The sequence below is a fragment of the Ranitomeya variabilis genome, chromosome 7 (assembly GCF_051348905.1).
Source record: "Ranitomeya variabilis isolate aRanVar5 chromosome 7, aRanVar5.hap1, whole genome shotgun sequence".
NCBI classification, from domain to species: domain Eukaryota; kingdom Metazoa; phylum Chordata; class Amphibia; order Anura; family Dendrobatidae; genus Ranitomeya; species Ranitomeya variabilis.
The window spans coordinates 9,599,558-9,612,163 of record NC_135238.1 but is presented as its reverse complement, the minus strand read 5'-3'; the positions used below and the strand labels follow the sequence as shown (position 1 = coordinate 9,612,163).

The 12,606-nt window shown below is 54.5% G+C and overlaps 2 protein-coding genes across 3 annotated transcripts in view; one reads left to right on the top strand and one right to left on the bottom strand.

Annotated features, from left to right (window-relative positions):
- The window catches only part of ZNF646 (zinc finger protein 646), an 18,742-nt gene extending 17,943 nt beyond the window's left edge, over nucleotides 1-799 (bottom strand). Inside the window, exon 1 of one of the 2 annotated variants that reach the window (XM_077273886.1) lies at nucleotides 731-799. The gene's annotated coding sequence lies outside the window, so the exon portion shown is untranslated. Of the gene's footprint in view, nucleotides 1-515; nucleotides 706-730 lie in introns of those variants that run through there. The other variant, XM_077273883.1, reaches the window with a different exon arrangement.
- Nucleotides 800-866: 67 nt separating this feature from the next.
- ZNF668 (zinc finger protein 668) lies at nucleotides 867-10,243 on the top strand. The gene is made up of 3 exons (XM_077273887.1): nucleotides 867-968; nucleotides 1,071-1,248; nucleotides 8,206-10,243. Exon 3 carries the CDS (start codon nucleotides 8,218-8,220, stop codon nucleotides 9,886-9,888), a length of 1,671 nt encoding a protein of 556 aa, XP_077130002.1. The 5' UTR covers nucleotides 867-968; nucleotides 1,071-1,248; nucleotides 8,206-8,217; the 3' UTR covers nucleotides 9,889-10,243.
- The last annotated feature ends 2,363 nt before the right edge of the window (nucleotides 10,244-12,606 follow it).

Here is a 12,606-nt window from a genome sequence, read left to right as displayed (position 1 = left end):
ATATCGGGGGCAGAGGGGGATTATTATATAGGGGCAGAGGGGGATTATTATATAGGGGGCAGAGGGGGATTATATTGGGGACAGAGGGGGATTATATTGGGGACAGAGGGGGATTATATCAGAGGCAGAGGGGGGGATTATATGGGGGGCAGAGGGGGGGATTATATGGGGGGCAGAGGGGGGGGATTATATGGGGGCAGAGGGGGGATTATATGGGGGGCAGAGGGGGGGATTATATGGGGGGCAGAGGGGATTATATGGGGGGCAGAGGGGATTATTATATAGGGGGCAGAGGGGGATTATATCAAAGGCAGATTATATAGGGGGCAGAGGGGGATTATATGGGGGGCAGAGGGGGATTGTATCAGGGGCGGGGGGGATTATATCGGGGGCAGAGGGGGATTGTATCAGGGCTGTCCGTTACGTCAGACCTCCAGTCCGTTGTTATGACGTCGGGCTATGACGTCACCACACAGCAGCCCAGGTGTACTGGGGACAATGGAGGGCGCACTCACCATGGGTCCGGGCGCAGCGGTGTCAGCTCCAGGCTCTGCCGCCCTCCTTTGTCCCCTCGGTGATGCCCCCGGAGCCGGCGGGTGAGGGGCCCGGCCCGAGCGATCAGCTCCACATCTCTTATATCATCTCTCTGAACAACAAACACTTCCTTTTGTTGCTAGGAAACAGGAAGTGTGCACCGCATAATGTCTCCCTTCTCGCATTTTCTACCTACTTCCAGGAGTTCCTAATCATTCCGGTGCCCGGATGTAGTATGGCGGAGGAGAGGATTCCAGGTTTAAAAATGGTGGAGCAGCAGCCAATAGGAATGGAGAAGCTCGAAAGTTGATTGGCTGCAGGTTGAGATAAGGGGAGAACCGACCAATCAGTGAAGAGGCGAGATCTTCCCTGTGCGCATGCTTGAAGTCTTCCCGATGGAAACACAAAATGACAGGAGGAGTTCCGTCCATCTGGTACCAGCTTTCTGCAGGGTCCAGTGCGCGGCTGCTGGGCTGTGGGGCCGGGTGGTCGCTCGGTGCCGGCTTCATATATCTAGTGCTATTTGTTTTTTTCAGTCTCACGTTATGGCTCATACCCGAGAGGGAAGCTAATAGTGAAGCACTGAGAACTTCCGGCGTCGGCTCCTCCTCAACCCCCAGGGTCCTAGGTCCGGCCATGTTTAGCTTTGTCTGCTGCTTGAGCTCTGAGGCTGAGTGTGGGGAGCGGAGGGTGTAACGGCCCCAGGAGCCCCAGGTGAGTGCTGTGCGGAGGGGACGTGTCCGTATGCGGAGCCCGGGCGGTGTGCGGTCCGTATATACACATCCGGGCTGTCCTCAGCTCCATTACTGAGTGCAGGACTGTGCAGAAGTCTGAGGAAGGGAGAGGCGATGCTGTGACCCCCCCTCATCAGTATCTGGTGACCCCCCCATCATCAGTATCTGGTGACCCCCCCATCATCAGTATCTGGTGACCCCCCCATCATCAGTATCTGGTGACCCCCCCATCATCAGTATCTGGTGACCCCCCCATCATCAGTATCTGGTGACCCCCCATCATCAGTATCTGGTGACCCCCCCATCATCAGTATCTGGTGACCCCCCCATCATCAGTATCTGGTGACCCCCCATCATCAGTATCTGGTGACCCCCCCATCATCAGTATCTGGTGACCCCCCCATCATCAGTATCTGGTGACCCCCCCATCATCAGTATCTGGTGACCCCCCCATCATCAGTATCTGGTGACCCCCCATCATCAGTATCTGGTGACCCCCCATCATCAGTATCTGGTGACCCCCCCATCATCAGTATCTGGTGACCCCCCCATCATCAGTATCTGGTGACCCCCCCATCATCAGTATCTGGTGACCCCCCCATCATCAGTATCTGGTGACCCCCCCATCATCAGTATCTGGTGACCCCCCCATCATCAGTATCTGGTGACCCCCCCATCATCAGTATCTGGTGACCCCCCCATCATCAGTATCTGGTGACCCCCCCATCATCAGTATCTGGTGACCCCCCCATCATCAGTATCTGGTGACCCCCCCATCATCAGTATCTGGTGACCCCCCCATCATCAGTATCTGGTGACCCCCCCATCATCAGTATCTGGTGACCCCCCCATCATCAGTATCTGGTGACCCCCCATCATCAGTATCTGGTGACCCCCCCATCATCAGTATCTGGTGACCCCCCTCCATCATCAGTATCTGGTGACCCCCCCCATCATCAGTATCTAGTGACCCCCCCATCATCAGTATCTGGTGACCCCCCCCCCATCATCAGTATCTAGTGACCCCCCCATCATCAGTATCTGGTGACCCCCCCCCCCCATCATCAGTATCTGGTCTCCTCCATCATCAGTATCTGGTGACCGCCTGTCTCCTCCATCATCAGTATCTGGTGACCGCCCGTCACCTCCATCATCAGTATCTGGTGACTGCCCGTCCCCTCCATCATCAGTATCTGGTCTCCTCCATCATCAGTATCTGGTGACCACCCGTCCCCTCCATCATCAGTATCTGGTGATCGCCCATCACCTCCATCATCAGTATCTGGTCTCCTCCATCATCAGTCTCTGGTGACCGCCCGTCTCCATCATCAGTATCTGGTGATCGCCCGTCTCCTCCATCATCAGTATCTGGTGACCCCCCCCCCCATCATCAGTATCTGGTGACCGCCCGTCCCCTCCATCATCAGTATCTGGTGACCGCCCGTCCCCCCCCATCATCAGTATCTGGTGATCGCCCGTCCCCTCCATCATCAGTATCTGGTGACTGCCCGTCCCCTCCATCATCAGTATCTGGTGACTGCCCGTCCCCTCCATCATCAGTATCTGGTGACTGCCCGTCCCCTCCATCATCAGTATCTGGTGACCGCCCGTCTCCTCCATCATCAGTATCTGGTGACCGCCCGTCTCCTCCATCATCAGTATCTGGTGACCGCCCGTCTCCTCCATCATCAGTATCTGGTGAGCGACCGTCCCCTCCATCATCAGTATCTGGTGACTGCCCGTCTCCTCCATCATCAGTATCAGGTGACCGCCCGTCACCTCCATCATAAGTATCTGGTGACCGCCCGTCTCCTCCATCATCAGTATCTGGTGACCCCCCCCCCATCATCAGTATCTGGTGACTGCCCGTCCCCTCCATCATCAGTATCTGGTGACCCCCCCCCCATCATCAGTATCTGGTGATCGCCCGTCACCTCCATCATCAGTATCTGGTCTCCATCATCAGTATCTGGTGACCGCCCGTCACCTCCATCATCAGTATCTGGTGACCGCCCGTCACCTCCATCATCAGTATCTGGTGACCGCCCGTCACCTCCATCATCAGTGTCTGGTGACCGTCCGTCACCTCCATCATCAGTATCTGGTGACCGCCCGTCACCTCCATCATCAGTATCTGGTCTCCTCCATCATCAGTATCTGGTGACCGCCTGTCTCCTCCATCATCAGTATCTGGTGACCGCCCGTCACCTCCATCATCAGTATCTGGTGACTGCCCGTCCCCTCCATCATCAGTATCTGGTGACCGCCCGTCTCCTCCATCATCAGTATCTGGTGACCGCCCGTCTCCTCCATCATCAGTATCTGGTGACCGCCCGTCCCCTCCATCATCAGTATCTGGTGACCGCCCGTCCCCTCCATCATCAGTATCTGGTGATCGCCCGTCACCTCCATCATCAGTATCTGGTGACCGCCCGTCCCCTCCATCATCAGTATCTGGTGATCGCCCGTCCCCCCCATCATCAGTATCTGGTGATCGCCCGTCTCCTCCATCATCAGTATCTGGTCTCCTCCATCATCAGTATCTGGTGACCGCCTGTCTCCTCCATCATCAGTATCTGGTGACCGCCCGTCACCTCCATCATCAGTATCTGGTGACCGCCCGTCACCTCCATCATCAGTATCTGGTGACCGCCCGTCACCTCCATCATCAGTATCTGGTGACCCCCCCCCATCATCAGTATCTGGTCTCCTCCATCATCAGTATCTGGTGACCGCCTGTCTCCTCCATCATCTCCTCCATCATCAGTATCTGGTGACTGCCCGTCCCCTCCATCATCAGTATCTGGTCTCCTCCATCATCAGTATCTGGTGACCACCCGTCCCCTCCATCATCAGTATCTGGTGACCGCCCATCACCTCCATCATCAGTATCTGGTCTCCTCCATCATCAGTATCTGGTGACCACCCGTCCCCTCCATCATCAGTATCTGGTGACCGCCCATCACCTCCATCATCAGTATCTGGTCTCCTCCATCATCAGTCTCTGGTGACCGCCCGTCTCCATCATCAGTATCTGGTGATCGCCCGTCTCCTCCATCATCAGTATCTGGTGACCCCCCCCCCCCATCATCAGTATCTGGTGACCGCCCGTCCCCTCCATCATCAGTATCTGGTGACCGCCCGTCCCCCCCATCATCAGTATCTGGTGATCGCCCGTCCCCTCCATCATCAGTATCTGGTGACTGCCCGTCCCCTCCATCATCAGTATCTGGTGACTGCCCGTCCCCTCCATCATCAGTATCTGGTGACTGCCCGTCCCCTCCATCATCAGTATCTGGTGACCGCCCGTCTCCTCCATCATCAGTATCTGGTGACCGCCCGTCTCCTCCATCATCAGTATCTGGTGACCGCCCGTCTCCTCCATCATCAGTATCTGGTGAGCGACCGTCCCCTCCATCATCAGTATCTGGTGACTGCCCGTCTCCTCCATCATCAGTATCAGGTGACCGCCCGTCACCTCCATCATCAGTATCTGGTGACCCCCCCCCCATCATCAGTATCTGGTGACTGCCCGTCCCCTCCATCATCAGTATCTGGTGACCCCCCCCCCCATCATCAGTATCTGGTGATCGCCCGTCACCTCCATCATCAGTATCTGGTCTCCATCATCAGTATCTGGTGACCGCCCGTCTCCTCCATCATCAGTATCTGGTGACCGCCCGTCACCTCCATCATCAGTATCTGGTGACCGCCCGTCACCTCCATCATCAGTATCTGGTGACCGCCCGTCACCTCCATCATCAGTATCTGGTGACCGTCCGTCACCTCCATCATCAGTATCTGGTGACCGCCCGTCACCTCCATCATCAGTATCTGGTGACCCCCCCCCCCCCCCATCATCAGTATCTGGTCTCCTCCATCATCAGTATCTGGTGACCGCCCGTCACCTCCATCATCAGTATCTGGTGACTGCCCGTCCCCTCCATCATCAGTATCTGGTGACTGCCCGTCACCTCCATCATCAGTATCTGGTGACCGCCTGTCTCCTCCATCATCAGTATCTGGTGACCGCCCGTCACCTCCATCATCAGTATCTGGTGACTGCCCGTCCCCTCCATCATCAGTATCTGGTGACTGCCCGTCCCCTCCATCATCAGTATCTGGTGACCGCCCGTCCCCTCCATCATCAGTATCTGGTGACCGCCCGTCCCCTCCATCATCAGTATCTGGTGATCGCCCGTCCCCCCCATCATCAGTATCTGGTGATCGCCCGTCCCCCCCATCATCAGTATCTGGTGATCGCCCGTCTCCTCCATCATCAGTATCTGGTCTCCTCCATCATCAGTATCTGGTGACCACCCGTCCCCTCCATCATCAGTATCTGGTGACCGCCCATCACCTCCATCATCAGTATCTGGTCTCCTCCATCATCAGTATCTGGTGACCACCCGTCCCCTCCATCATCAGTATCTGGTGACCGCCCATCACCTCCATCATCAGTATCTGGTCTCCTCCATCATCAGTCTCTGGTGACCCCCCCCCCCCATCATCAGTATCTGGTGACTGCCCGTCCCCTCCATCATCAGTATCTGGTGACCCCCCCCCCCCCATCATCAGTATCTGGTGATCGCCCGTCACCTCCATCATCAGTATCTGGTGACCGCCCGTCTCCTCCATCATCAGTATCTGGTGACCCCCCCCATCATCAGTATCTGGTGACTGCCCGTCCCCTCCATCATCAGTATCTGGTGACCGACCCCCCCCATCATCAGTATCTGGTGATCGCCCGTCTCCTCCATCATCAGTATCTGGTGACCGCCCGTCTCCTCCATCATCAGTATCTGGTGACCGCCCGTCCCCTCCATCATCAGTATCTGGTGACCGCCCGTCCCCTCCATCATCAGTATCTGGTGACTGCCCGTCCCCTCCATCATCAGTATCTGGTGACCCCCCCCATCATCAGTATCTGGTGATCGCCCGTCACCTCCATCATCAGTATCTGGTCTCCTCCATCATCAGTATCTGGTGACCCCCCCCCCCCCATCATCAGTATCTGGTGATCGCCCGTCACCTCCATCATCAGTATCTGGTGACTGCCTGTCCCCTCCATCATCAGTATCTGGTGACCCCCCCATCATCAGTATCTGGTGATCGCCCGTCACCTCCATCATCAGTATCTGGTCTCCTCCATCATCAGTATCTGGTGACTGCCCGTCTCCTCCATCATCAGTATCTGGTGATCGCCCGTCACCTCCATCATCAGTATCTGGTCTCCTCCATCATCAGTATCTGGTGATCGCCCGTCTCCTCCATCATCAGTATCTGGTGACCGCCCATCTCCTCCATCATAGTATCTGGTGACCGCCCGTCTCCTCCATCATCAGTATCTGGTGATCGCCCGTCACCTCCATCATCAGTATCTGGTCTCCTCCATCATCAGTATCTGGTGACCGCCCGTCTCCTCCATCATCAGTATCTGGTGACCCCCCCCCCCCCCCCATCATCAGTATCTGGTGATCGCCCGTCACCTCCATCATCAGTATCTGGTCTCCTCCATCATCAGTATCTGGTGATCGCCCGTCCCCTCCATCATCAGTATCTGGTGACCGCCCATCTCCTCCATCATAGTATCTGGTGACCGCCCGTCTCCTCCATCATAGTATCTGGTGACCGCCCGTCTCCTCCATCATCAGTATCTGGTGACCGCCCGTCTCCTCCATCATCGGTGTCTGCTGAGGCCACAGACGGTCACAGATACTGAGGGGATTTATTTTCCTGTGTGCACATGTGACATTCCGTTAGTCCGGCACGTCCTCTTTTGCCCTGTACCATCCTGATAGTCCGGCACGTTGTAGCACAGACACGATCCCGATTATTTCAGCCGCCTTCACTGTCATTTCTGTTTATTACAAAAACTTACAATCTTTTTTGCTCTTTTTCTTTTTGTTTCCTTTGTTGCAATGTAAATATCTGACCGATTTATTACGAGGTTCCTCCAAATTCTGCACAAGACGCTTCTTATAGCGACTGCTGCGGCCTCAGGTTCTCGCCTCCTGCGTCTTAGTAGAGCCCCCTGGCTGTTGTGACCTGCTGCAGACCTGATCCATCCCAGCCTGCGGCTTCTGGCAGCGCTCCTCACGAGTCTTGGCCCAGTCCTTACTAATGGCCTCCAGGTCACTAATATTCTTGGGTTTGCTGCCGCCTTCTTCACATCCAGGACGTCTCCTGAAACCAAACTATGGTGGACTGTGAGGTGCTGGGGTCATTGTCCTCCTGAAAGGTCCAAGGTGGCCGGAACTTCAGCTCCTCTTGACAGCCAAAGAATATTAGTGATCTGGTGGCCGCTGCCCATGAGAACTGGGCTCAGCTTCCTCAGAATCACTGCCAGGAGCTGGAGTCTGCAGCAGGTTATAACAGCCGGAGGGGCAGCAGGTTATAACAGCCGGAGGGGCAGCAGGTTATAACAGCCGGAGGGGCAGCAGGTTATAACAGCCGGAGGGGCAGCAGGTTATAACAGCCGGAGGGGCAGCAGGTTATAACAGCCAGAGGGGAATCTGGTCATAAGGGGCTCTACTAAGTACTAAAGACGCTTCCTATGAAAGAGGTGAATAATTGTGATTAGAACTGGACGTAATCCTGATGATCCCGTGTAATCATGGCCACCTGCAGCATTTCTGGGTATCTCCCGATAGTCTGACACATGGTGGCCCCCGACAGTTAATGTTCATTATATCGTCTTGTTTCTGGGATGCCGCTGTGATCCTCCTTATTACATGTCTATGTGCAGAAAGACTACCTGTGGTTTGGAATATCCACCAATCAGCAGATCCGGGGGATGTCAGATTACCAGCGTTAATTGCATGGAGCTGTACTGATGGGATTGTTGTCTTTACATCTGTAGAGTCGTTGTGACTAGTCAGTAATGGGAGTAAATGGAGGTTGACTGAATTAATTCTGGTCCCCGATTCTTTTCCAGGCCGCCCCCACCATGTCTTCGGAGCAGCAGGAATCTGTTGGAGAGATCGAGGTGTTCATCGAGCAGGATCCTGAGGAGTCTCCCAGATTTGTGCAGAGTGGACGTCGCTTTCGCTGTTTGGCCTGCCGCAAAACCTTCCCAAACCAGCCCCGTGCCAAGCGCCACTGCCGGGTGCACCGCTCAGCTGATGACTCCCAGCCTCCAACACCCAAGACTCCAACGCCAAAAAGCGAGCTGCGCCACCAGTGCGTCCACTGCAACAAATCCTACAAAACCGCCTCCCTGCTGAAAAGCCATGGGCGAAGCCACACAGGGGAGAAGCCGTTCGTATGTAAAGAGTGCGGGCGCTCCTTCATGCAGCCGATATGCCTGCGGGTACACATGGCCACTCACAACGGACAGCTCCCTTTCCAGTGCAGCCAGTGTGGAAAAGCTTACGCCACGCCGTCAAAGCTGCGCATCCACGAGCGGCTGCACACTGGGGAGCGCCCGTTCTCATGCCCCGATTGTGGGAAGGGGTTTGCGGACCCGTCTGTTTTTCGGAAGCACCGGCGGAGTCATGCTGGGCTGCGACCTTATCAGTGCAAACTGTGCCAGAAGTCCTATAGCGAGCTGAAGGACCTAAAGAACCATGAGCGGAGCCACACGGGGGAGAAGCCTTTCCTGTGTTCTGATTGCGGTAAGGCGTTCTCCCGCGCGTCTTCCCTAACGTGTCATCAGCGCATTCATGCCGCCGAGAAACCGTACAAGTGCCCTACATGTAACAAAGACTTTACCCAACTGTCCTCCTACCAGAGCCACCAACGCACACACTCCGGGGAGAAGCCTTACCTGTGCCCTCAGTGCGGCCGCATGTTCTCCGACCCATCTAGTTTCCGGCGGCACCAGCGGGCTCACCAGGGCGTGAAGCCATACCGATGCGACAAGTGTGGCAAACCATTCCGGCAGCCGGCTGATTTGGCCATGCACCAGAGAATCCACACGGGCGAGAGGCCCTTCAAATGCCCGGACTGTGACAAGAGCTTTGTGGCGTCTTGGGACCTGAAGCGGCACCGGCTTTCGCACAGTACGGAGCGGCCCTTCCAGTGCATGGAATGTGGTAAAGGTTTCGCCGAGCGTTCCGGGCTCAGCAAACACCAACGTTCCCACAGCGGAGAGAGACCCTACAAGTGCGAAGAGTGCAGCAAGACGTTCATTGTCTCGTCAAGTCTACGGAAGCACGAACGGACCCACCTGAAGCCCGAAGTGGAGGCCAACAAGAAGAAGGAAGAGTCCACCACCTGCGATAAGTGCGCAGTGACTTTCCTGAGCGTGATGGACCTGAAGAATCATCAGAGACACCATCCGGAGCTCAGGCCCTTCCGCTGTGACCAGTGCGACAAGGGCTTTGTGGACAAGGCCGGACTGAAGAAGCACCAACGCATTCACAGCGACGTACGCCCCCACGTGTGCCAACAGTGCGGCAAGGGCTTCCACGTCCCCTCCGACCTTCGTAAGCACCAGAAGACACATGAGAAGGAGGTGAAGGGCAAAGAGGAGGAGGTGGAAGAGGAGATCACCACTTTGACCCTCCATCCAGCCTACGTAGAACCTCCGCCACTCTTTGATCCTCTGGTCTCCTTCTTAGAGAAAGTGACCGAAGGAAACATGGAGGTGATAGAACAGTCGCCCACGTCGAGCTGAACGTGCTCGGGTACAAAGAACTGTACAGGACTACACAGACCCTACGTCTCCTGCGAGCAGGCGGCCATCTTGGGGAAGAACATCCCACTCGCCCCCATTACACAAACAATCATGGGAAAACCAAGCAGTGTGAAATTAATAATTACCTCCGTTACCAGTCTGAGGGACGACAGCCATTATGTAATGGGTACCTGCCGCCCGCGGGGTGTACAAGACGGGCCCCGGCTCCCAGACTGATGGGGACAGCGGAGATTTGCACACACGTATATCCTGTAATAAGCCGAGGTCATGTGACCGGAGTATGAAATTCAGTATTTTTTCCCTGCAAAAATAAAAGCTTTTGCCTTCAATTATCCCCCTGAGGTGGCCATGTTTGTATAAAGACTTGTGCCAGTAAGCTGGGAACTCTTCCTGCGGGATGGAGTGGTCGTGTCTGCCCCTCACACAGCCCGTCCTCGGGGCAGTGGGGGCATCCTCGGGGCAGGGCGACGTCCTCGGGGCAGGGCGACGTCCTCGGGGCAGGGCGACGTCCTCGGGGCAGGGCGACGTCCTCGGGGCAGGGCGACGTCCTCGGGGCAGGGCGACGTCCTCGGGGCAGGAGGGCGTCCTTGCGGGAGGGCGACGTCCTCTGGGCAGGGTGGCGTCCTTGGGGCAGGAGGGCGTCCTCGTAACAGGGCGATGTCCTCAGGGCAGGAGGGCGTCCTTGGGGCAGGAGGGCATCCTCGTAGCAGGGTGGCGTCCTTGGGGCAGGAGGGCGTCCTCGTAACAGGGCGATGTCCTCAGGGCAGGAGGGCGTCCTTGGGGCAGGAGGGCATCCTCGTAGCAGGGTGATGTCTTTGGGGAAGGGTGGCGTCCTTGGGGCGGGAGGGCGATATCCTCTGGGCAGGGTGACGTCCTTGGGGGAGGGCGATGTCCTCTGGGCAGGGTGACGTCCTTGGAGCAGGAGGGCGTCATTGGGGCAGGGCGACGACATTGGGGCAACGTCCTCGGGGCAGCGCGTCGTAACCATATCGACGGCTCGCTCCAATGTTCTGGCTTAGGCTCAACAATATGGCTGCCATTTCAGCTCCTGACCACCCAATGTCGAGGCTGATTTATCATTCCATGGCCTGGAGAAGCTGGCTGACGCCTCCTGAGGGACATTTTTGTTATCACATGGCTTTTCCACCCATGATATCCAGTGCACGCAGAGAGATTGTATTTAAAGGGGTTATTTCCACCTTCATAAATGAATATTTTCGGCTATCGCTTGTAGGAACGATCCCTTTTGCAGTTTACTGCTTGTAAAAATATGCAACTGTTCTCAAGATATTAACCTGTTTCTTTTTGTATGCTTTTCATTGCCTAGGAGACCGACCACCGCTGCTGTTTAGTTATTAAGTACTGCACTGAAACTGGTTGGGACTAGGAGGTAACAGCGATCCTGGCCAGCTTCAGAACAGCGCTTACAAGCTCAATAAAAGACAGCACTGTGCACGTTCTGCCATCTACAACCCCTGGCAGAAATTATGGAATCACCGGCCTCGGAGGATGTTCATTCAGTTGTTTAATTTTGTAGAAAACAAGCAGATCACAGACATGGCACAAAACTAAAGTCATTTCAGATGACAACTTTCTGGCTTTAAGAAACACTAAAAGAAATCAAGAACAAAAAACGTGGCAGTCAGTAATGGTTACTTTTTTTAACCAAGCATAGGGAAAAATTATGGAATCCTGAAAAACAAACAAACAAAAAAAATCCCTAGTATTTTGTTGTACCACCTCTGGCTTTTATAACAGCTTGCAGTCTCTGAGGCCTGGACTTAATGAGGGTCACACAGGACTCTCCATCAATCTGGCTCCATCTTTCTCTGATTGCTGTGGCCAGATCAGCTTTGCAGGTTGGAGCCTTGTCATGGACCATTTTCTTCAACTTCCACCAAAGATTTTCTATTGAATTGAGATCCGGACTATTTGCAGCCCATGACATTGACCTTATGTGTCTTTTTTCAAGGAATGTTTGCACAGTTTTTGCTCTATGGCAGGATGCATTATCATCTTGGAAAATGATTTCATCATCCCCAAACATCCTTTCAATTGATGGGATAAGAAAAGTGTCCAAAATATCAACATAAACTTGTGCATTTATTGAAGATGTAATGACGGCCATCTCCCCAGTGCCTTTACCTGACATGCAGCCCCATATCATCAATGACTGGGGAAATTTGCATGTTCTCTTCAGGCAGTCATCTTTATAACTCTCATTGGAACGGCACCAAACAAACGTTCCAGCATCATCACCTTGCCCAATGCAGATTCGCGATTCATCACTGAATACGACTTTCATCCAGTCATCCACAGGCCACGACTGCTTTTCCTTAGCCCATTGTAGCCTTGTTTTTTTCTGTTTAGGTGTTAATGATGGCTTTCGTTTAGCTTTTCTGTATGTAAATCCCATTTCCTTTAGGCGGTTTCTTACAGTTCGGTCACAGACGTTTCCTCCCATTCGTTCCTCATTTGTTTTGTTGTGCATTTCCTGTTTTGGAGACATATTGCTTTAAGTTTCCGGTCTTGATGCTTTGATGTCTTCCTTGGTCTACCAGTATGTTTGCCTTTAACAACCTTCCCATGTTGTTTGTATTTGGTCCAGATTTTAGACACAGCTGACTGTGAACAACCAACAACTTTTGCCACATTGCGTGATGATTTACCCTCTTGTAAGAGTTTGATCCTCTCCTT